Source organism: Danio aesculapii, chromosome 19 (genome assembly GCF_903798145.1).
Source record: "Danio aesculapii chromosome 19, fDanAes4.1, whole genome shotgun sequence".
Classification (NCBI taxonomy): Eukaryota; Metazoa; Chordata; class Actinopteri; order Cypriniformes; family Danionidae; genus Danio; species Danio aesculapii.
The window spans coordinates 11,277,751-11,302,750 of NC_079453.1; the positions used below are offsets into that span (position 1 = coordinate 11,277,751).

General features: G+C 37.5%; 2 protein-coding genes across 2 annotated transcripts in view; both read left to right on the forward strand.

Annotated features, from left to right (window-relative positions):
- si:rp71-15k1.1 (uncharacterized protein LOC322393 homolog) overlaps positions 1-23,906 on the forward strand; it is a 25,887-nt gene extending 1,981 nt beyond the window's left edge. The window contains exons 7-17 of the mRNA XM_056480233.1: positions 3,839-3,931; positions 4,047-4,142; positions 4,231-4,323; positions 4,432-4,518; positions 7,206-7,310; positions 7,739-7,885; positions 11,795-11,902; positions 12,090-12,176; positions 15,554-15,640; positions 18,437-18,449; positions 23,883-23,906. Of these exons, the coding sequence (XP_056336208.1) occupies positions 3,839-3,931; positions 4,047-4,142; positions 4,231-4,323; positions 4,432-4,518; positions 7,206-7,310; positions 7,739-7,885; positions 11,795-11,902; positions 12,090-12,176; positions 15,554-15,640; positions 18,437-18,449; positions 23,883-23,906 (940 nt within the window). The remainder of the gene's footprint in view (positions 1-3,838; positions 3,932-4,046; positions 4,143-4,230; positions 4,324-4,431; positions 4,519-7,205; positions 7,311-7,738; positions 7,886-11,794; positions 11,903-12,089; positions 12,177-15,553; positions 15,641-18,436; positions 18,450-23,882) is intronic.
- Positions 23,651-25,000, forward strand: part of LOC130246654 (uncharacterized) — a 30,392-nt gene continuing 29,042 nt past the window's right edge. The window contains exons 1-2 of the mRNA XM_056479744.1: positions 23,651-23,739; positions 23,883-24,553. The gene's annotated coding sequence lies outside the window, so the exon portion shown is untranslated. The remainder of the gene's footprint in view (positions 23,740-23,882; positions 24,554-25,000) is intronic.

A 25,000-nucleotide genomic window follows, 5' to 3' on the forward strand; every position in this document is an offset into this window, starting at 1 on the left:
CAGCTAAAACCAGCTTGACTAGCCTAGACAGGCTGGGAGCCCAACCAAACAGCTATGTCCAGCTTAAACCAGGCTGGTCAAGCTGATTTTAGCTGGATTTAGCTGGTCATTTTCCAGCCTGACCAGCTAAGACCAGGCTGGAAATGGCTGGAAACCAGCCTGGAAATAGCCAAAACCTCTCTAAATCCAGGCTGGTCAACCAGCTAAAACCAGCCAACCAGCCTAGGCTGGTTTAAGCTGTATTTTTCAGGAGGGGAACTTTTTTTTTTAAGCAAAGAGCCATTTCTGATTTCTTTGGCCAATGGATTTTTTAAAGAGCCATTGGGGGTTTGTGTGTATATAACAAAATCTTTATTTGTGTCCATGCACAACTCAAAAATAAACAAATATGATGCATCACAATGTATGAAAATAGGACAATTTATAGATTTTTTTCTTTTCGCCATCACCTGTCATGAACGTTGTTTGAGTTTAGATGCGCGAGGTTAGAAATAAAAGTTACTTGCGTTTTATTGCTGTCGGGATTCAAGTTATTCCACTGCGCCACACATGCACATTGGTTGAAACATCATTTATTGTAAACTGAGTTCTTGTACATTTTGCTGTAAAAAAAAAAACAATAAAATGGGAATTGTAATTGTATTTTCAATAGGAAACAGATTTCTAGTGACAGTTATAAATTTAAAAACTTTAAAATATTATTGAAGAGAGACAGCTGGAGAGCCACATATTTTTGGTCAAAGAGCCACATGTGGCTCCCGAAGCATAGATTCCCTACCCCTGATCTAAATGAATGAGTGCTTGTGGACAAAATGCCACCAAAATGAGATAAGACGATAAAAAAAGACACTATAGTAAAGCTAAAACTATTACAGTTGTCCCAATTAAATGGATCATGGGATTGTCAAAACTAAAAATGTATTAACGTAAGATCCTCCGTGCCCTGCAAGATGTTGATGTTATTTTTTTTTCAGTAGAGCATTAAAGAAGACTTTTAGCAAAAATCGTATTATTTGGCAACTTCAGGCTGAATCTGCAGACATTTTTGCTATTTCTGCGCAGACTTTTATTTTAAACAAATAATAAATAAATAGAATTTTTATTTTAGGGTGAACAATCCCTTTAAGTTTAGTTTAATTATTGTTTAATGCAACAAACAATCATATCGTATGGCTTTACTAATGAAATCATACTAAAATCATGATTCATTTTGTATTTACTTTAATTATTAGTATTCATTAATTTTGTGATTTGACCTAAATGCTTTTCGTGGTGTAATTACTAAAAGCTTAACACATGAAATAAAAAACGTATACATTTTAAACTCTTAGGTTATTTAACTTTTATATTTAAGCTAAATGTTTTTTCATAGTATAATAAACTTAAAAATAACATTTTAAGTTTTTTTTTTTTTCACTTTTTTGAGTTCACACTAAGCTGATGATTGATAATAAAGCTTGTTAGGCATGCTGTCCCAGGAGAGAGCCCTGAGATCTAAGATCCTCGAGCCCGGGGCTCCCTCCCGTTTGCAAGGCGAGAGGGGAGTTTGAGCTCAGGTAGATCTCGAGAACTCCCCTGCTGTAGTAGCTAATGAACAGATAGTGATTGCTCTTAGAGATACAGAAAGACAGAAAATATTACTTGACAAATTGTATTGTACATAAATCATTGATGGCCGTCAAGGTGGCACAGTGGGTAGCACGATTGCCTCACAGCAAGAAGGTGCCTGGTTCGAGTATCAGCTGGGTCATTTGGCATTTCTGTGTGGGGTTTGCATGTTCTCCCCGTCTTCGCGTTGGTTTACTCCGGGTGCTCCCGTTTCCGCCACAGTCCAAAGACATGCACTTTAGGTGAATTAGGTATCCTAAAATTGTCCGTAGTGTATGTGTGTGAATGAGTGTGTATGAATATTTTCCAGTGATGGGTTGCGGCTGGAAGGGCATCCGCTGCGTAAAACATTTGCTGGATTAATTGGTAATTCATTCCGCTGTGGCGACCCCAGATTAATAAAGGGACGAAAAGCCGAAAAGAAAATAAATAAATGCATGAATAAAGCATTAATTAAAATTAGTGCAGGGTAATGATTATTCGCATCGAAAATAAGTACTGTATATTTATTGAAATATTAGGTAAAAATATAATAACTACACATTATAAATCATTTATTAAGCATTAGCAAATAGTTAATAAATTATTTGTTAAGCATTAACCCTACATTAATTGATGTTAGTAAGCAGTTTATAAATACAGCTACAAATGCTCTATTCTTGACTTCTAAACACATTTTTTAATGTGCTTAATAATTGTGCTTTCATACCTCGTTAATTATTAATTTTCATTACTTAATTATGCATTATTTTGCATTATTTAAAAACCAGTTATTTAAGAATAATTTGTGGTTTTTAAAGATCATTCAGAATGTGCAAGTAAATGATTACTAAACTACTGTAATCAACATTTATATGTCATATTATTCAGGCATATAATAGGCATAATAGGCATATAAAATTAACCATCACTAAATAACAATGAAATGTTGCATTATAATATATTGTTTAATTCTTATATTGTTGTTGTTTTATCTAATTGTATTTATTGCTAATTGTATTTTGACACTCCTGTTATTCGGCAATGTTTAAAGTTTACACTAATTTTATTGTTCTAGATAAGATTGCAAACATTAATTGTGCATTTGATACTAAACCTTTAATTGTCATTTATAAGGAAGGGATTTATAAAGCATAGATAGTCCTCACTTTAGGTCACAAAACTGCATGAAGCTGAGTTAATAAAGCATTTATTAACATACATAGTGACCATTTCTATATGTCTGAATAATAAGATATATAAATGCTGATTTAAATAGTTTATTGTTTACTAATTCGTTCTAAATGATTCTAAAGGCCAACAACTACTCTTAAATACAAACGGTTTGTAAATAATGCAATACTGAATTTAACAATAAGTAATAAAGTATGAAAATACAGTTATTAAGTACATTATAAATGTGCTTAAGTCAAGAACAGAACATTTGTAACTGTATTTATAAACTGCTTACTAATTTTTATTAATGTAGAGTTGATGCTTAACAGATAACAAATTCATTATTTGCTAATGCTTAATAAATTATTCATAGTGTGTAGTTATTATAAAGTGTTACCAATGTTTATTTATATTTAGATATAAAATATACATGTATATGACACAAGTTGTATATAAATTTAAATATATATCCAAATATAGTTTTGTTGTATGTATTACATAAACACATTTCTTCTTTTTTGGGTGCGATTAATTGCGATTAATCTTTGTCCAGCACTGATTCAAATACAAATCAATCATTAATATTACTGAAATAACAATAAAAACTGAATTCAAATGTATACTGCCCTTTACATAAGTAAATTAGAAAAGTAAAATTCGTAGACAAACTTTATGGTGGTTTGAAAAAGTTTTAAAGTTTAAATGATTGAAGAAGTTTTTAAGAAGTTTGAATATTAGTTTATATGTTTGCTCTCCTTTCTGTAAGTGAATAAATAGACTTAATGATGGGCTAAATAACCTGTGGATTTTTACGCACGCTGATTTTATGTGGGCCATGGTAATGCAAATAGTTACTGTCCAAATGTTGTTGTTGTTTTTTTTAATTGTGCAAGAAATGGAACATTAATCATAACATCTTTCCCTTTACTCCACAGCCTCAGCTAATAATATAAGCTTATAGAATTTTGGAATTTTGTTTTGCCTGTGGACTTATTATACTTGAAGTGCTTTGAGATCTGCATTTTACTTACCTACTTGTAGCATATTGAAAGTGTAGTGTTTTGACCTTTGGCAGGGTGGTGAGATCCCAGATGGTGAACATGGTTGAAGCTGGGGTGAACACTCTTATGGGCATCGGACAAATAAATTTGAACCAACTACATGAGGAGTAAGCTCAGTTTTAAGTAATAATTAAACTTTAATAATTAATTGTATGTTATTGTCCTTCAGTATTGTAATAAAAGATATGCCCGTAATTTTAACCATTTGTTTCCCCTTTCGAGAATGCTGATCATTCTTGATCAGATTAAAAATAAAGCGTCTGAAATATCAGAATTAGAAAGGCAAGAAGAGAAGGATAATTTTCTTGTATCATTAAGGTAAGAATGTTTATTAATATTAATTCCAGACACAGATATTGTGTGAAATCTCACCTCTCAGTATTTTTTTTTCTGTGTGTTTTCTCAGAATTCTTTCTAGACTGATTGTTTTTTACTGGGATAATGTTTTGGAATATACTGAAAATCCATTGTTAGATGCAATATATTTGGATTCTGTAAAGTAAGTTTTTGATAGTGCTATATTTGTATTTAGCAAACCAATGTAGTCTAAAGTCCAGTTGACACTTCAAGAGAGAATTAAAGCAAATGCTTGTACTTTGTGTTACAGGCAATGGAATGAACAGATTCAGCTGAATAACGCAAGTGAAAAGTATCATGTGCTTTTAGACCCGTATACAAGGGAGAGTTTTTTGAAGTAAGAAAGACAAATCCTAAATATATTAAAATGAGCAACTACATAATTACACTAACCACTATATAATTGCTTTAACAAGTGAACAAATATGATTTTCAGATTCCTTTTGTTTTATACTATTGCACATTTCTTTATTTTTGTAAAAAATGTGGATCTTTAGTAAAGTTCATTAATAATTGCAAAGAATGGCAAGTAATGTGCTCCATTAAATGTGAAGTTCTGATGTAGAAACGTACTCTAAAGTGATATGAGCAGTTATTTATAAAATGTGCTTCATTTTCTCTTTACATTCATTTAAAAAACAAATTGTCCTCGCATGATACGTTGGTGCTCCTTGAGAATAATTTATTCTCAATTTTTTTTTTTTTTTATTCCACCATAAGAGAGTAATGCAACTCGGGCTCATTCTGAAAACGTACCTCTGTATAAATTTTTGGAGAGCGCCAAATACGTCCCAGGAGCTATGTTTTTTTGCAGTTTTTGTTTTTGCGAATCCACCAGAGGCCGCTGTTTTTAGAGATCTCAAATTTTTCACACAAGTGCCATTCGCGCCTGCTTTTCTCTTGTAAAACCACCAGAGGCCAATGTCGACTTCTTTCCTTAAACCCAACCGATAGTGTTTTCAAAGCACCAATTGACCTTCTCACCCACTTCCCTAAACCCAACCAACAGTGGACAAAGCTATCTAAAAAATTCTTAAGCAAAATTTCAGATTTTATCACATTCTCACCCTGGTATTTACTTGTTTATTTAATGTTTTGGCTTTTGTTTTTGTCTTTTTTTGTTTTGGCTTTCTGGAAATGTTCTTCACCAGACTCGAACCCCATAATCACGCTCAACTCCTCTCTGCGTTTCAAGTCCTTTGGCGTGCGCGGCGAGCCACTGGACAAATTGGTAACAGCTGGAAAGCCGTCCACATGGAGGAAAGCGGTCAGCTGGTAAGCGTGAAAAGAACGGCACCATAACACCCCGTGGCGTTCATTTTAAAAAAGAAATGCTGCCATGCGCACCTCTGGCTACATAATTTGCGATCTCCAGAAATGTATATAGGGCTACGTTTTCAGAATGAGGCTGTGTTGGAGTAATAGCAAGCAGGGCTTGACATTAACTTTTTTGATCACCAGCCACTGTGACTAGTAGTTTTCCCAACATTACTAGCCACTCTGCATTTTCACTAGCCACAGTTTTATTGTTGGGAAAATATCTTTTATATACATAAATATGACTATCACATGCTAAAATTACTTGATTTAGATTTTGTGTTATGTCCACGGTCCACATGCTTCCTCATTCATTTCACTTTTTGTGTGTAGTGTATGAGTTTGCTCAATAAGCATGAGCAAAGCATGGTCTCATAGTATTACAGTTTTTATTTCACATGAATTTTCAGAGCTAAAAATTAAGGATTTACCAAATTTATCTCTGACCACACCAAACATAAATAATTAGTTATTTCTTAGCCACAAGTTTTAAATGTGTCAAAACAAGCAAAATATAGCTGTATATAATACTTTTTATTTGACAAAGCATATACACAGTAATCTGTCCTAGCTAAAGGTCCCAGATCACCAGTTAACTACACATAAATGGGGAGTTAATCAATGCTAATGTAAAAAATTATAATTTAACCATATTGACGCAAAAGAAAGCAGGTGAAAAACCATGTGCGATAATAAAAGGATGATCACATCATCACACACACACACGGTTAACGTCAGATCTATTAATAAACTGTTCAAAGAATGGTTAAAGCGAAAGCAACCAGTGCTGCTTACAAAAAGACAAATCTGGAGCTCTTCAAAAAGCAGTAAAACTGTGGGTGAATGTTCATCACTTTTTGTCTAGTCTGTTTGTAAGAGAACCAACCACATCAGTTGCATTTCAAGGCACGGTTGCTTCACGCAAGGAAACAGGGGCACGCACGCGTTTTAAGCAGTCGCGCGCATCACCTCAGCTGTGCACCTCAGCGCGATTGATAGTCCTCTCATTCGGTTTCACCTGCTTTCTATTGTTGCAATTATTTTTGTCAGTCTTGTTGCTTCTCAATTCTAAGATTGCCTTTGCATGCATATTGGGCCATCCTTATCATCGAACCCTGCTTTTAGGAATTATTATCTGGGAAAATTATTTTCAAGCAGCCAAAGTGGCTAGTGCAAGTGTGAAATCTACCCGCATTTGGTTGGCAGGTGTTAATGTCAAGCACTGATAGCAAGTAATGCACTGAATTAAAATAATTATTTTTATAGTCAGATGAAAAATAACTCATAAGTATTACGGTCCTTTTGGATGGAAGTGAAAACGCATGTTTTTATGTGTGTTTCTTTAAATGCAAATGATCTGCTGTTCCCTGCTCCTTACCTGTGCCCTTAGTTACCATGGAAACAAGAAACAAAACATTCGATGAAAAAAATGACTAATAAACTAAAGTTTAAAGTGTAAAGGGCAAAATATGAATATGAATTTTGAAGTTAAATAAAACCTGAAATAGTGTTTTTCTGTAAATCACTCTCCGGTAATCTTAGAAGTCAAAAAAATATTTAGATAAAAGATAGAAACATCAAGTATTCAAGGATATTTTAAAGTTGGTGGGACTCCATAGAATATCGCTAAAACTTTCATTTAAAAACCACCCTAATTATGAAAGTTTTAATGAGTTTTTTAATGATAATTCCATTTTTACCCCCTAGTTGGACTAAGCTGCATTTAAGTGAATTCCTTGATGCTGCGTCTCAGGAATATTACCGTCGTGGAAATGAAGCTCTTGGTTTGGAGAGATTCAATAAATCCAACTGGTAATTTTATTTTCTGTACTGCAAGGAATATTTAGCCATATACTGTATCTCATACTTCAGATTTCAATTGCAGAGAAGAAATGAAAATTAATGTTTCAATATTTGTTCATGTGAACTAGTCAACATTTGAAGTAAATCAAATCCTTACTTGATTTTGTTCTTTCTTAAAACTCAACTTTTTGTATTATATGTTAGGCACCTAGGGTCTGAGAGTAACGTAATTTCGATTCTCTATATGTCCTGTACATGTGGTTGAATTGACAATAAAGCTGACTTTGACTTCTAAAAAATATTGAACAAGACCAATTCTTGTCTAAGAACAATCTTGATCCAATTTAAATGTTGACCACTGTACTACAAAATCACTTGAAATTAAGCCTAAATAAGTTAGATAATTACCTCTCTGTTTTCTTTTGCACATTTCTCAGGGCTGTTGTCAAAATTGCTGTTGTTTACTCTCTTCCGGTTTATAAAAAACTGTCTGAAGTCGGCTTTGGCTTTACTGAGATCAACAGGTTCCTTAACAGAGCAAATCACATAGTCGTTATACTTGAAGACTACAATTTCTCTGACAGGTAAGAAACATAAAACGTGTGGCGCTTATGTTTATTTTTGTTGAATTTGATACAGTGGGGGAAATAAGTTCTCAACACGTCACCATTTTCTCAGAAAACGTATTTCTAAAAGTGCTGTTGAAAATTTTCCCCAGATGTTGGTAACAACAAAAGAAATGTATATATGGAAAAAAATACAAATCTAATTAGATTACAAATGAAGTTATGTGTAATAAAATGAAATGACACAGGCATAAAGTATTGAACACATGAATTGAGGTGTAGAAAGGCATTGAACGCCCAGACAGCAGCTGAAATCTTTCAGTAGTTCTTTAGCGACTCTCTGCCATTCGTCATTGTAAATTAATATCAGCTGCTTCAGTTCAACATCTACATTAGCAGGATGATGAAGATGAAACCAGAGTGGACATTTCAGCAAGACAATGATCCAAATACAGCCACGGAAACTCTCAATGGTTTCAGAGAAAGAAAACCAAGCTGTAGAATGGCCCAGCCAATCACCTGAACTGAATCCAATAGAAAATACAAAATAAAGATCAGATTTTAAGATGAGACACACAGAACCATCAAGATTTTTACACAGTGTTGAAGTCTGTGAAAACTTGCACCTGAGCAACTTCATTCTCCATATGAGAGGCGTCTTTTCGCTGTAAGTATTTTACTTTAAGTATAACGTATTGAATACATTTCAGTAGTTCAGTACTTTCTTCTTGTGTCATTCCATTGTTATTGTCTTGTGTCATAACCATTTTTTTCAGATTTTTTTTGTTTGTATTGTTTGGGTTTTTGCCAAAATCTGGTTCAATTCCGTGTCAACAGCTCCTTTAGAAATATTATTTCCAGGAAAAAAAAACATGAATACCCCCCCCCCCCCCACTTTAATTGAATTAATCGGTCAATTGATCAAACTCAGTGTCAAATCATGCAATCCAAGCAAATGTGAAAACACCCTAAATCTGTCACTGCTGGACCTGAACTCCCTCCCTCTCCAACTGAATCCTGAACTTTCTCTTTGAGAGACCTCATACTGTCTGGGTCAGAAACCGTTTGCAGCACCACCACGCTGATCACAGAAGCCCCCCAGGCCTGTGTACTCAATCGGTTGCAGTTTGTTTTGCTGACTAACGACTGTGAAGGAATGCACCACATCACCATTTTCACAGTTAACACAAGTGGGGTTGGGTCATTACAGCAAAGTTAACAAGTCAACATAAGGAGAGGAGGTGCATTAGGAGGTATACGTCTTGCCTGTACCTCTCTGGTGTTTGTGATGAATAAATGTTAGGGTGCCTCAATGGTTATTACTTAGACCACTCTGCTGTGGCTCATGACGAAAGCTATAGGTGACCTATGATTTAAAAAAGGAGTTTGTTATGTCTCCAAAGCTTGTGAAAACATAGCATACAATAATGCTTTTAATTTATAGTAAGTTATTTGTTAAGTATCTGTACTGTATATGACATGGGCCTGTTGGTTAGAACATTTCTGCAGTGAATGTGTCAAATTGTAAAAGTAGACTTTTCAAAAAAATAATTAAACAATATTCTACTTAATAATAATAATAGTAATAAGAATAATCGTCATAATCATCATTGATATTATTATTAAAGTATTTTTTCATTTCCTAAGAAATAATAAATATTAAATTTCATTTCTTAATCAATAGGCTCATTAATTTATTTTATGTATTTATAAGATTAAATATGAGATTAGAATACGTGTTAGCTTTTGTAAGTGTTTTTATGTTTTATAATAGGATATGTAATGTTCTCAATAATATTTGTAAGGGAAACATGTGCCCTACATGTGCCATTTACATATCAATTAACATGGAAAGCGAGTGCATGTTTTTACCAAAACTAATTTTGGATTTTTTTTAAAAATGCGTGTAAAACAATATAATTCGCACAAAGAATTTATGGGGTTCTTCTCTAAAGTAGTTTCTCCTCCCCATTTAGAGCATCATTATGGGCGTTTTACGTTATAACTAATGTGGTTCAAACGATGGATCTGCGACAGAGAAACTACGGGTTTTGGGAAACACTCGTCACTACATTGTTCTTTTCCCAAACGATGCATCGTACTATGATAGTTCAGCTGAGTTATGTCATTGTTTGGGAAACGTAAATATTTAGGGTGTCTTTCAGAATACCATTGTTAGCCAACTAAGGTTGCAAGTTCCGTCGTTACAATTATAGTTCACCAGTTTAGTGTTTCCCGGATCTGTCATTTCAACGAACGTTTGCAAACTGCGTCGCAAATAAGTGTGGTTACAACTACACCTCTAGAGCTGTAGTTAGAAGCAGAGTTCCTGGTTGTGTACTTGTGTGTATCTTAGCTATTTTCATTGGTTTTATGTTTTAGGAATAGAATATGGAGTATTCTCCATAATGTGTGGAAAAGAAAAATAGGCCCTACGTGTGCGGTTTACTTTAACATGAAAAACGAATGCATGTTTTTACCAAAACTAATATTAGATTTATTTTTTTCTAAATGTGTACATGTAAAACAATGTAATTTGTAAAAAATGATAATAGTTAAATGCAGATTTTTTTCTAAAGAAGTTGTCACTCTGCCCCATTTAGAGAGTCATTACATCCATTTTATGTTACAACTGTTGTTTCAACAAATGTTATGTGGTTCAAACGACGGATCTGCCACAGAGCAACTACAGTTTTGGGAAACACTTGTCACTACATGATTCTTTTCCCAAACGATACATCCTACTATGGTATTTCAGCTGCAAGTTGCGTCAATGTTTAGGACATGCATCCCTGTTCAACACTATCTTCATAGCAACTACTGCTTAGTACTTTGCCTTGTCTCTCATATTTTATGCACTCCCAGTCACTCCTTATTTTAAGGTTCAATTCTCGCCATTAACAAACCATTAACTGTGACTTGGTAAGGTAGTAGTCACTTTTAGGTATTAGGGTTAGGGATATCCAATATCATCATGCAGAATATCAAACCACCAGGAAGAGATGCATTTTTTCCTCTCCATATGCACCAGACACTTTCTTATAAACATTCAATCTTTTTTTTTTCAGCTTTCCTTTATTAATCAAGCGTCGCCACAGCGGAATGAACCGCCAACTTATCCAGCATATGTTTTACACAGCGGATGGCCTTCCAGCTACAACCCATCACTTTCGAAACACCCATACACTCTCATTCACACACATACACTACAGAGAGTTTAGCTTACCCAATTCATCTGTAGAGCATGTCTTTGGACTGTGGGGGAAACTGAAGCACCTGGAGCAAACCCACGCGAACACGGGAAAAACATGCAAACTCCACACAGAAATGCCAACTAACTCAGTCTAGACTCGAACCAGCGACCTTCTTGCTGTGAGGTGACAATCCTACCCACTGCACCACCAAGCCGCTCTTTCTTATAAACACTCCATGTTAAAACATTTTGCAGTTTGAGCTTGCTTCACACAGGTGAGTGGGCTTGACAAACCACCTGTAGGAAACGCTTCCTTTTCACTTTCTATTTGCACCAGACACTTTCCTACAGACAGTTACAATGAATCCATAAAAAGTTCTTCGATTTACTATAGCATCTATATATTGCTGCTCTTTGGGGATTTGAAGTGCTTCTTTTTATCCTCATTTTAAGTCTATTTGTAATTTATTACAAATAGATTTACAAATAAAGATAAAAAGCAGCACTTCAAATCAAATATTATAATGTAAATGTACTTTATAAGTACTAATAAACAGTCAGACTTTATTAATAGGCATGCTAAATAGTCCTTTCAGTACATAATAGTAATAAAGATAAATAATAAAGCGACTCTGTCTCTGACTCTAATTTTTAAATTTTAAATTGTGTTAAATAAATGTGTGTTTTGTTTTAGTAATTACAAATGTTAAAATCTGATGTTCTCTGTCTTACAGGAAGACCTTTTTTGAGGAAATCATTCGGTTTAGTTTAAATGTGCTAGGTGATGTCATTAAAAAGGAGAAAACCCGTTATAATGATAATCAACTGTTACTGCCTTTACGGTAAGTGGATGTAAACTCGAATATGAAAATAATTTTCAACTTAAAAGCAGTGAATTACTATTTTTTTTATGAAACTGCAATTGAATTGCAAGTGTTTGATACTTTTGTCTAAAAAAGTATTGCTCTGCTTTCTGTATGTAATGCAAATATCATGCGCTCTTTATTTTCATCCTTTGGTTTGATATAGTGTTACTAGGGTAGTGGTCCAGAGTTTGTGGTACTTTTCTCCCTACCGCAAGTATAGAAATGAGACTGAATTGAAGCAAATGGAGAGGTAAGACATGTCTTTTTATTCTTTTTAATGTTTATATATCCACTGTGAAGAGCTTTGAAATCTAGTAAAGTCACTTTCAGTTAATTATATTTAGTCATTATTTAGTAGCTATAAAAAACACTCAAAAACAGAAGAAATTTCATCGTCTTCTACTGTACATCTGCTGCTGATTTACTCACCTGTAAGCATTCTGTTCTCTGTATTACTTTTTTCAGCAGTTTTCACAGCATGTAATGGGTTTTTTCTTATGTTTGTGGGCATTTACTATTGAGAGAATAGCGTTAAATTTACTGCCCGTGCTCTTTATTTCTTGATGTTTCTCTGCATTTCTTTAGTAAATCCTTACCCTTTTAGGTAACACTTTAATTGAAAGAGAGTTCTTAAGACTGTCATGACACCCATCATGAATGATATGTTGTGAAGGAAATTTGCATGCTTATGACAACAGTCATTTAGTGTCATTCGCTCAATTGTGTCATTTTAAATGCAAAGATGTCATTGAGATGTCTTTATGACAACTTGACATACACTGTTAAAAAAAAATCTGTTAAATTTATGGAAAAATACCTGCAGCTGTGGTTGCCAGAATTTTTCCGTAAAAAATACAGAAGTTTATAGAACTGTTAAAATTCACGGAAAATAACTGTATTTCATGAACTGATACAAGGTTTTGTTCACAAAAACGTAGCTTAGTGCATAAAAACGTAAAGTCATTCAATGCACTAATGTGTTCATGTGTGTTTACAATTAGCAAACAGATTTATACTGCATTAGTAACTACAGTTACATTTAAACAAAAGAAGATGCAGCATAACATCAAATACTCTTAGTTCATCTTGGACTTGCACACAGATGCTACTATCCTCCGCAATGGTGACAAAAAAAGTTTTACAGTATTTTGCTGTTTTTTTTTTTTTTTTTACATTTACTGTGAAATACCAGTAGCTGTGGTTGCCAGTAATCTACTGTTTTGAACATTTTACATTCGTTAATTCAGTTTACAGAATATTTCTGTTAAAAATACATTGCACAGTCTATATTTTTCGTCAAACACATTTAACCCCTTAAATCACAGAGCAAAATCCTTACTAGTGTCCTCACTACAGAGGGTTGAACTTTCAGACAGTGATGAAGTTAATGAGATAATTAGGTGTCTAATTAAAGGAGGATTGAGAATTATTGATGAACAACTGTTAACAGCAGAATCACTGAAGAAATGAAAAACACAAATTACAGCCAAAACCAAAGATAAAATCAACTGAAAAAAAACTCCAAATAAAATAATAATTAATAAAAATAAAACAAATTACATTAAAAATGTAATTTCTCAACATCTCAGCAGAGATCATTAAACAATTTCACAAACATCAGGAGCTTCACCTATTACTGGATTTTGACCTTATTTCTGCCACATGAACGAAAGCTCTTAATGAAATTTTTGTTGTTCATTTGAAGTCACCATGATGGAGAACAGAGTCTGCTTTAGCTGGGTTCTTCAACTATTTGCTCTAACACTAGTTTATATTATGGCTGCTATAATTAATTGTGTTAATCACACTATTTCTATAGCATGAAAAGCCAAAAGTAATAATAATAAAAAAAAAAATAATAATAATAAATCTTATAAGATTAACTATGATATCGAAATCACCCTCACCTGCTTGCGCAGTCATTGAATATCTTTTTAGGTATAAGTGAGAAATGAATACCATATGTAAATGATCTACACTTGACCCTCAGCAGCCAATGACTGCTTAACAGGTCTAAATACACCATTCACAATGAGAATGTTTGATCTATTGCAGGATTCAAAAACACACAGAGATCAGCAATTAGTCTTTGAATCTCAACAATGGTGACAAACAAAAAAATTAAAATCAAATAAAAATCAACCCAGAACAATACAAAACAATCTGCTGAAATCTTACCTCCCCAAAACAACATAAAATAAAGGAAATGAAAGAGATTGCAAGAACTTTAAGCTTCATTATATATTCATGCTGCAATGCATGCTGGGATTTTTGTACTATGCCGGCACCCAGCATGCGTTGCAGCATGAATAAATTAAGCAGCTTTTTTTTTTTTAGCAGACATGTTTGAGGTTCATATCCTGATTCTTGATGTCTGTGTGTCTTCATACTGCTGGGGATCTCAAGGTTTTGTGCATGAAACTAATATAATTTCTTATTAATTCCTTGATAATTGTTTGTTGAACCTCCATTGGAAGCTGTAACATATCCCAAACAATATCAAATGCAACTATTTTCTATGGCTTAGCTTATAAATATACTATACTAGAAATTATATCTATAACGATTAAGTACACACAATATAGGTTCTCATTGCCTTTCTTGCTATAACTGATGAGATTAAGGAACACAGTTATAACAGCCAGAGAAACATTAAGGTAAAAGAGTAAAGGTTCAAGAGCCCAACTAAAGCAGCCTCTGATCTCCATGATGGTGAGGACAAATCAAACATTTCAATAAAAAAACTTTATTATCAAATATTATTGCAGTTATGAGAGAATTGAAGTCAAACTGTAATCAGTGAAGCTGGTAATGCTGTTATTTAAGGCAGTTGTTTAATCCTCTGTTCTAATTCCGTTGGTTTTGTGTGAGGCTGTGTCTGTAGTTTTATTTCTTGTTCTTTCCTTCAGTGATTGTGCTTGTTAACAGTAGGTGTTCATCATTCAGTCATTTGTGGTCATTCACTCTGTCTAGTGGACTAAACTAATTGACTGATTTAGGGACTAGTGAATGAGGGTGTATGGTGAGATTTCAGACACTCTGATTAGTTTCTCGAAAACAAAGGTTAGATCTGTTACAGTTATTTTCCGTATTTTCTGAGCTGTTAATCATTTAACAGGTTTTCACTGTAGATTGTACAGACTTTTGCTGTTAAAATCACAGACATTTTTTACAGTGTAGACTGTACATTGTAACTTGTCTTTGCCTTTGTCATGACAACTTGACATCACTATTATACCATAAGTTGTCATAAATCTGTCATAAACATGATTGTTGTGAAGCCATTATAATTGTTATGAATATTTTCTGATCACTTTTTTTTTCAATGGAACAAACAACTGAATTTGCCATTAAACAAGTGTCAATACTCTGTCAAATAATTGTATAACACTATCACACAAGTAATATTTAATGACATTTTAATGACTAATTCAATTTGTATCACTGTAGTTAAAGTCAAGAAAATATTAAGGACACTGTAGAATTCATAACACAATTATACTGGCCTCATTACAATCATGCTTATGACAGATTTATGACAAGTTATGATAGTAAGACACTGAGTATGACACTGACAGGTTTTGTTGTTTTGATTATGTTAAGATATATTTGAATAATATTTTGCAGTGAATGGAATCATACAAAGAGCATCATCATTAATGAATTGATGAAGAGCGGAGCATTTACTCGAGAGGAGCTTGAAGAAACACCAAAGTAAGAGAAAAAATGAGACCTGTGTTACAATCGACTAATTACACTAGTTGCTATACCCAAAAAAAAGCACACAGCAGTTAATTCGTGAAAATGTAAAACAAACACATGTACACACACTCTCTTTTTCAGACACAGAGAGGTAAAGGACTTTAAGTCAGCTGAACCTAAAAAAGAAGAGGTTGAAATCAAATCGTAATTATGTGAAATTAGATCTTTTCAAGCTTTCATGTTCATTTTTGTTAAAGTTTATAGTTTGGACATTTCCTAAAAATGTCTTGTCTTTGAAAATGTGTAGGCATATACAGTGGGTAAAATAAGTCCTGAACATGTCATGATCTTTCCTGGTAAATATAATTTTAAAGAAGCTGTTGACGTGAAATTAACCCAGATTTTGATAAAAATCCAAGCAAATATTTGTAATAATAAGGGAATGACACAAAGAGAAAGTACTGAACAACTCAAATGTATTTAATACGTTGTATGAAAGGCTTTTTTGGGCACTGCCAATGGGCAGGGGTGTTTTCTAACTGCTGAGAGATTTCAGCTGCTGTCTAGGCTTTCCATGCCTGGTTTACACCTTCCTATTTTCATGTGTTCAATACCTTTTCCCTCTGTCATTTCATTACACATAAGGGGTTTAACCCCAGCATCCTGGCCAAATTTGCTCACTGGCCTCTGTCCATCATGGCCTCCTAACCATCCCCATATCATAATTGGCTTCATCACTCCTTTCCACCAATCAGCTGGTGTGTGGTGTGCGCTCTGGCGCAACATGGCTGCCGTCGCATCATCCAGGTGGATGCTACACACTGGCGGTGGATGAGGAGATTCCCCCCAATGTGTAAAAAGCGCTTTGAGTGTTTAGAAAAGCGCTATATAAATGTAAGGAATTATTATTATTAATATTATTATTATTATTATTATTATTATTATTATTATTATTATTATTATTATTATTATTATTATTATTATTATTTCATTTCCAAAATAATTAGTTTATTGTTTTTGTATGGATGGTTGCTACTGACTTCTGGTGAAAATCAACAGCATCTTAAATATGTTTTCTGAGAAAACAATGACACATTTAATGCTTCTTTAACCTGCTGTATTATAATGCAAAATCTGCTAAAAAGTGTTTGTCTTTATTCCTTTTTTCCTTAAATACGGATTCATGTATTGGGTCCCTTTAAATTCCTTAAAATTAAGTAAGTATTTAAAAATCACTCGGATGAAAAAAGCGTACATTTATATATGATTGTGGTTTGTTTTGATTGCGAACAACACCAGAGTAACTCCTAAATTGACAAACCAGAGGATTAAGACAGATATTCAGCAGCCGTATGTGATCAAATTAGGGCTGCAAAAAATTGGAAAAAAATTTTATTGTGATATTTTATTTTTCTGCAATAAATATTACGATATGAATACAGTTTCACAAGATAGTTTGAATAGCATTTGACTGTTTCCTGGGGAGACTAACAGTATTCAGAAACAGAAATTTAATAATCACAATGTAAAAAATGCGTTTCTTAATTTGCTTTGTCTCGTTTCTAGTCCAAATATCCAAAATTCTTAGAGCAAGTAAAAATATTGTTTGTTTTTACCATCAGAAGAAATGTGTCAAAATGAAGAGTTTTTCCTTAAAACAAGTAAAATTATATGGCAGTGATGAGTAAAAAAAAAATCTTGTTTTTGCTTTGAAATGTAGATGTTTGGACTAGAGACAATACAAAAATCTATGTAAGAATTTTTTTTTGCATAAATTGCATAAATTCAGTATAAATTGGTATAAAATACAGTATTATTACAGTAATTAAATACAATTCTGTAGCTTCTATAACTATAAATCAGACTCAACATTGCAAATCTTGCGATGTGACTATTGTGAATGCGCACACTGCGATATTGATGCTGAAACGATACATTATGGAGCCTTAGATCAAATTATGTTACGCATTTGAAGTTGACACAAGTTTTGCTAATTTTGTTTCAAACTTTCTGTCCCAACATCATAAATTAGAGTCATAATATGGAATCTGTATTCCAGTATTAGAATAATTAGAACTATTTTCACAAGATTTAAATTTAATAATTGCTCTTTTAGAATTGCTCCCAAAACGTAATTGGAAGGAAGGTGACTGAACAAAATACATTTTAAAAAGCCTCCACAAAAGGCTCTTTTTAGTGATAACAGGCCTTTTAAATGACTAAAAAGTTCTTCACAGTTTTCACTGAAATATTTTGGATTCAGGCAGCACGGTGGCTCAGTGGTTAGCGCTCTCGCCTCACAGCAAGAAGGTCACTGGTTTGAGTCCCGACTGGGCTAGTTGGCATTTCTGTTTGCAGAAGTTTGCATGTTCTCCCCATGTTCACGTGTCTTTCCTCCGGGTGCTCTGGTTTCCCCCACAATCCAAAGACATGCCCTATAGGTGAATTGGAGAAACTAAATTGGCCCTAGTGTATGAGTGTGTGTGTGTGAATGTGAGTGTATGGGTGTTTCCCAGTACTAGGTTGTGACAGAAAGGGCATCCGCTGCATAAAACATATGCCGGAATAGTTGGCGGTTCATTGCACTGTGGTGACCTCTAATAAATTAGGAACTAAGCCGAAGGAAAATAATTGAATATTTTGGATTCCCTAAAAAAACGAATTCTTCAGTGAAGACGCTGCAAAATCACTTTTATTCTTAAGAGTTGATGTTCATCTTTTGGTTGAATGTGATCAGCTTTGTTTGATCTCTTTGAAAAGGAGTTCATATCTGACTAGCTCTTGTTTTGTTTTTATTAAATCATAAAGCAACTACGTTCATGTTATGAAGCGGACAGGAGACAGAGGTAAGGAAACGTTAGGGTGTTTATTAAATGACAACAAGGAGCACATGAAGGATAGCCAGGAGGATCAGGAATGATGTTGGGGTCTTTTCCTCCGTGGCTGGGTAACAGGAATACACGAGGATGGACAGCACACACCAGATACAGCTGACAGAGGATGACACAGACTTGGAAGGACTGGAAGACAGGACGATTCGGGAGGACCAGGAAGACTAGGAGGAATACAAAGAGAACAGGTAAGTAAATCGTTTGTTTTAGCTGAGGATGACTACGCTGAGTGGTCGCTCAGTTGTCCGCTTTCGTCGAGACGAGCCCGGACAATGAGCGACTGGAGTGCTGTGCTTTTATCTGGTGCTCGTGAATGTGATGCAGCTGTGTGCTCATTAGAAGTCAGGTGATGGTGATCTTCGTGAGTGGGGGTCGTGAGAGCCTGACCAATCCATGACAGTACCCCCCTCCCCAGGGCCCGCTCCTGAGGGCCGACACCTCCGACGCCGTGGTGGTCTCCCTCTGCCTCTAGGCGCTGGGAACTCAGGGTGGCTCTCATGAAACTCCACCATGAGACTAGGATCGAGAATATCAGCTCTGGGAACCCATGTCCTTTCTTCGGGGCCGTACCCTTCCCAGTCCACCAGGTACTCCAACTGGCCACCACGACGTCGGGAACGCAAGATCTCCTTCACTGCGTAGACGGCTCCTTCTTCTAGGAGCAGTGGAGGAGGGGGTTCCTCTTCGTGGTCAGGCTCTGTGGAGGGAAGAACAGGATCGTGATAGGGTTTCAGGAGTGATACGTGGAATGTAGGGTGAATACGGTAGTGAGAGGGTAATTGTAGTTTGTAGGTGACGGGGTTAACCTGTTCCACGATGGTGAAGGGACCAACAAATCGGGGACTTAACTTGCGAGAGGGCAGTCGCATGCGTATGTCCCGGGTGGATAGCCACACCTTTTGTCCGGGTGTGTATCTGGGTTCTTCAGACCTTCTCCTATCGGCGGTTACCTTGCTTCGACGGACTGCCCTCTGCAGATGTTGATGAGCCTCGTCCCAGACTCTCTCGCTCTCCCGGAACCAGTGATCCACTGCGGGGACATCAGATGGTTCGCCATCCCAGGGAAAGAGCGGTGGTTGGAAGCCCAGGACGCACTGGAATGGCGTGAGTCCGGTGGAGGGTTGCCGCAGTGAATTTTGGGCATATTCTGCCCAGCCCAAATACTGGCTCCAGGAGTTCTGGTGACCACTGCAGAAGGTCCTCAGGAACCGTCCCACCTCCTGAATCTTCCTCTCTGTCTGCCCGTTGGTTTGGGGATGATATCCAGAAGAGAGGCTGACGGCCACACCTAGGAGCTTGAAGAAGGCTTTCCATAGACGTGAGATGAACTGTGGACCTCTGTCCGACACAATATCTTCTGGAATACCAAATGACCTGAAGACTTGATTAAAGATATTGTCGGCAGTTTCAAAGGCTGTGGGAAGACCTTTCAGAGGGATTAGTTTGACAAACTTTGAGAATCTATCTACTATGACTAGAATACAGGTATTACCTTCTGACGAAGGGAGGTCAGTGATAAAGTCCACTCCTAGGTGTGACCAGGGACGGTTCGGAATCGGCAAGGGATGGAGCTTTCCAGCGGGTAGATGACGTGGGCTCTTGGATTGGGCACAGTCCTTACAGCCCTGAACATATTGCCTCACATCCCTTGCCATGTTTGGCCACCAGAATCGTTGGGATACTAGCGAGAGAGTATTGTTGATCCCTGGATGTCCAGTGCCTAGCGAGGTATGTAAGGAGTGGATCAGATCTACCCGGTGTTCAGGTGGTATGAACTGCCGATGAGGAGGGCATCCCGGCGGAGCAGGGGCTTCCGGAGTGGCAACGACTGGAGGAGCGTTCCAGGTGATCGGACAAATGGAGATGTGTTCGGGAAGAATCTTCGTTGGGAGTTCTTCATGATCGTGATGCTCGTGTAAACGAGAGAGAGCGTCTGCTCTTAGATTCTTGGGTCCTGGACGATAGGAAATGGAGAAATCAAAACGTGAGAAGAAAAGTGACCATCTGGCTTGACGTGGACATAGTCTCTTGGCCTCTTTGATGTATTGGAGGTTTTTGTGATCTGTGATCACCTGGAACGGATGTTTGGCTCCCTCCAACCAGTGACGCCACTCCTCCAAGGCTAGCTTGATTGCTAGAAGCTCCCTGTCTCCTATGCTGTAATTCTGCTCCGCCGGGCTCAACTTCCGAGAGAAATAGGCACAGGGATGCAGTCGGGGCGGTGTATCATGATGTTGAGATAATACTGCCCCGACGCCGGTGGTGGATGCGTCCACTTCCACCACGAAAGGAAGATTTGGGTCAGGATGAGTCAGGAGTGGGGCCCTTGTGAACTCCTTCTTAAGAAGGCGGAAGGCTGCGGCTGCTTCTTTGGTCCACTCCAGTCCTTTGGGTTTACCCTTGAGGAGATTAGTGAGAGGTGATGTAATCCTGCTGTAGTCCTTGATAAACCGTCTATAAAAGTTAGCAAACCCAAGAAACCTCTGGAGCTCCTTAATGGAAGTGGGTTCTGACCAGGATAGAACAGCCTCAATTTTCTTCCCATCCATACGTATACCGGTTTGGTCAATGATGTATCCCAAGAAATGAATCGACTTCTGGTGGAATGAGCATTTCTCCGCTTTGAGGTAGAGGTGATGTTCTCTCAATGTGTGTAGGACCTCCGCAACGTGTTGGCGATGTTCGGCCTCACTCCGGGAGTAAATGAGGATGTCATCTATGTACACTATTACACAGTGGTGAAGAAACTCCCGGAGGACTTCATGAATGAAGTTTTGGAATACGGAGGGGGCGTTGACCAGACCGTAAGGCATGACCTCATATTCATAGTGGCCAGTAGGGGTCACGAATGCTGTCTTCCATTGGTCCCCCTCACGTATTCTTATCAGATTATACGCGCTGCGGAGGTCCAATTTAGTGAAGACTTTAGCTTCTCGGAGCTGTTCCAAAGCGGCTGGTACCAGAGGAAGGGGATATCGGTATTTTACTGTACCGTTATTTAGGACCCTGTAGTCGATGCATGGACGCAGCCCTCCGTCCTTCTTGGCCACAAAGAAGAAGCTTGAGGCGGCTGGTGATTTTGAGTGACGTATGTACCCCTGACTCAGAGCCTCCCTTATGTAATCTTCCATTGCCTGATTCTCTGGAAGCGAGAGCGGGTAGATCCTACCTCTTGGCAACTGGGCATCTGGAACTAGGTCGATCGCGCAGTCCCATGGCCGATGCGGCGGTAGCTGGGAAGCTCTCTTGGGGCAGAAGACATCATGAAAGGAGCTGTACTCCTTAGGAATGTGGATAGACTGCTTCTCAGGAGGGCTCTCGACCGATGTTGCAAACAAAGAAATGGGGTTCCGACCTTGAAGAGGGAGATTTGGAAAACAGGCAGGTGTACATCCAGATCCCCATTTCTTTATCTCTCCTGTGCCCCAAGAGATGATGGGATCGTGCTTCACCAGCCACGGGCGCCCTAGAATGATGTCCATATTTGCACCCTCCAGAACCAGAAATTGAATCCTCTCTTGATGTAACAACCCCACTTGAAGAAGGATGTCTTCGCATTGTCGATGGATACGGGTCGAAGATCGAGTGCACTGGGTTATCGGTTGTATCTGGTATATATGCGAGGACGCCTCAGTACGGAGGTGGAGTTGACGACAGAGGGATTGGGAGATGAAGTTCCCTGCTGACCCGGAGTCGATGAGGGCTGTGACAAGGAGAGAAATAGAGGCAGTAGTTATTTGTACGGTGGTAGTAAGTGGTTTACATTGTTCAATATTCGTACTGAATACACTCACTGAAGTCCGAATGGGACGAAGGGGACACTCCATACGGGTGTGTCCACTGACACCGCAGTATAGACACAGACCCCGGGTCAGCCTCCTCTGTCGTTCCGCTGATGTCAGTCTTCCAGACTCTATTATCATGGGTTCTGGTTCTGGAGAGGCTGTTGACTCAGGCGATTGGAGGAGTGCAGACGAGGGGGTGATGGTGTCCTGTTGATAGGAACGGAGACGATCGGAACATCGGAGAGAATGTTGGATGAATCTCTCCAGACCCATTGTATCATCTAATGTGGCCAGTTGGATTCGGAGAGTGGGTTCCAAGCCGAGCCGGTACGTGGTCAACAACGATCTCTCATTCCATCCACTTGCAGCTGCTAGAGTGCGAAACCGGAGAGCATATTCCTGTGTAGATAGAGTACCTTGCTTTAGATGATACAGCTGCTCTCCAGCGGCTACTTCCCCATCAGAACGTCCAAACACCTCTTTGAAATACTCCGTGAAGGTAGTGATGGAATTCATGACCGGCCCGGCTTGGTTCCAGATCGTCTCAGCCCATTTAAGTGCAGGTCCAGAGAGTAGAGATACGATGTAGGCGATCTTCGACTTATCTGTGGGATATAGAGAAGGTTGCATTTCGAATATGAGGGAACATTGTAACAGAAAACCATTGCACTCCCCCGCTCCGCCTGAGTAGGGCGCTGGTCGGGCCATGGGACTGGAAGGAAGGGCCGAAGAAGAAACTGTGGAGGCGGAAGTGCTCGGTGCTGGTGGTGCGTTGGAAAGTGGAGCTGGTGGCTGTAGAATCCGCTTCAACTGGTCCACCAGCTCTTGAAGGTGATCGGGGGTGCTCATGTTGTCGTCGTTATGGGTCCGGGCTTCTGTTATGAAGCGGACAGGAGACAGAGGTAAGGAAACGTTAGGGTGTTTATTAAATGACAACAAGGAGCACATGAAGGATAGCCAGGAGGATCAGGAATGATGTTGGGGTCTTTTCCTCCGTGGCTGGGTAACAGGAATACACGAGGATGGACAGCACACACCAGATACAGCTGACAGAGGATGACACAGACTTGGAAGGACTGGAAGACAGGACGATTCGGGAGGACCAGGAAGACTAGGAGGAATACAAAGAGAACAGGTAAGTAAATCGTTTGTTTTAGCTGAGGATGACTACGCTGAGTGGTCGCTCAGTTGTCCGCTTTCGTCGAGACGAGCCCGGACAATGAGCGACTGGAGTGCTGTGCTTTTATCTGGTGCTCGTGAATGTGATGCAGCTGTGTGCTCATTAGAAGTCAGGTGATGGTGATCTTCGTGAGTGGGGGTCGTGAGAGCCTGACCAATCCATGACAGTTCAAGCCATTCATGTGATCCTGGAGAAGCTGAAGCAGCGGACTGACCTGGCTGAAGGCTTTGATAAATTGATTGATCCAACTATTTTGTAAGGTTCAGCTTTTTCTTGAATAGTTTGCATTTTGAAGCCACAGACGTTAAATGTAAAAAATGAATATTGTTTTATATCGCAAGTAGCATTGATTAATAATCTAGATAATTTACAATTTATTTATTTATTTTTTTCCTCAGGGGCTTGAAAAAATCGATGCGTGACACAAACAAAAGTTTACAGGAATTGTGGGATCTACTGTTGGAATAATCTCTTTGCAAATGGAAAGCCAGGATTGCGACTACAGTCAATATGCAGGATTATACCAGCTATGTATAAACATGCAACATGGTGTTTTTGAGATTGAGATTCTGAAAGTATACTAGCATACTTAGAAAGTACTGGGAAAAAGCTAACTTTTTTAACATGCGTTTTCCATTATGATACTTGTTCTTTCAGCAACCACAAAAACAGTTCACAGATTATTAATTAAAATTCATAGCACATTAATAAATGAAAATAAAATGAAAATATATTTATGGTTCAGATCTGTTTTCTTGAATTATCTGGCAAGGAAAGTTTATTTATGTAGCACATTTCTTACACAATTGTAATTCAAAGTGATTTACATATATAGGAATAAAAGAGACAAGAATAAGAAAATTTAAATGATTAAAAGAATAACAATGGTTAAACAGATGTGTTTTAAGTCTGGATTTGAATGTGCCTAATGTTGGATTACATCTGATCATTTCTGGAAGCTGATTCCAGCAGTGAGGGGGGCAGTAGCTGAAGCCGGATTCACCCTGCTTTGACTGAACTCTTGGAATTTCTAATTTCCTTCATCCTAATGATCTGAGTGATCTGTTAGGTGTGTATTCAGTGAGCATGTCTGTAATGTATTGAGGTCCTAGGCCATTTAGTGGTTTATAGACAAGTAATAATACTTTAAAATCTGAATATAACTGGGAGCCAGTGTACCTGAGGACAGGTGTGCTCTGATTTTCTGGTTCTGGTCAGAATCCTGGCAGCAGCATTCTGTTTGAGCTGCAACTGTCTGGCTGTATTTGGGAAGGCCGGTGAGGAGTCCGTAACAGTAATCCGCTATGCTGGTCATAAAAGCATGAACAAGTTTCTCACCGGAAATAATGCATCTAATTCTTGCAATATTTTTGAGATTATAGGATGCTGATTTAGTTACTGCTTTGACATGACTATTAAAACTCAGATCTGACTTTCAGAATCACACCAATATTTTTGGCCTTATTTTTAGTAGTTTGACCCTTAGAGCCAAGGTACGCATTCACCTTGAGAACCT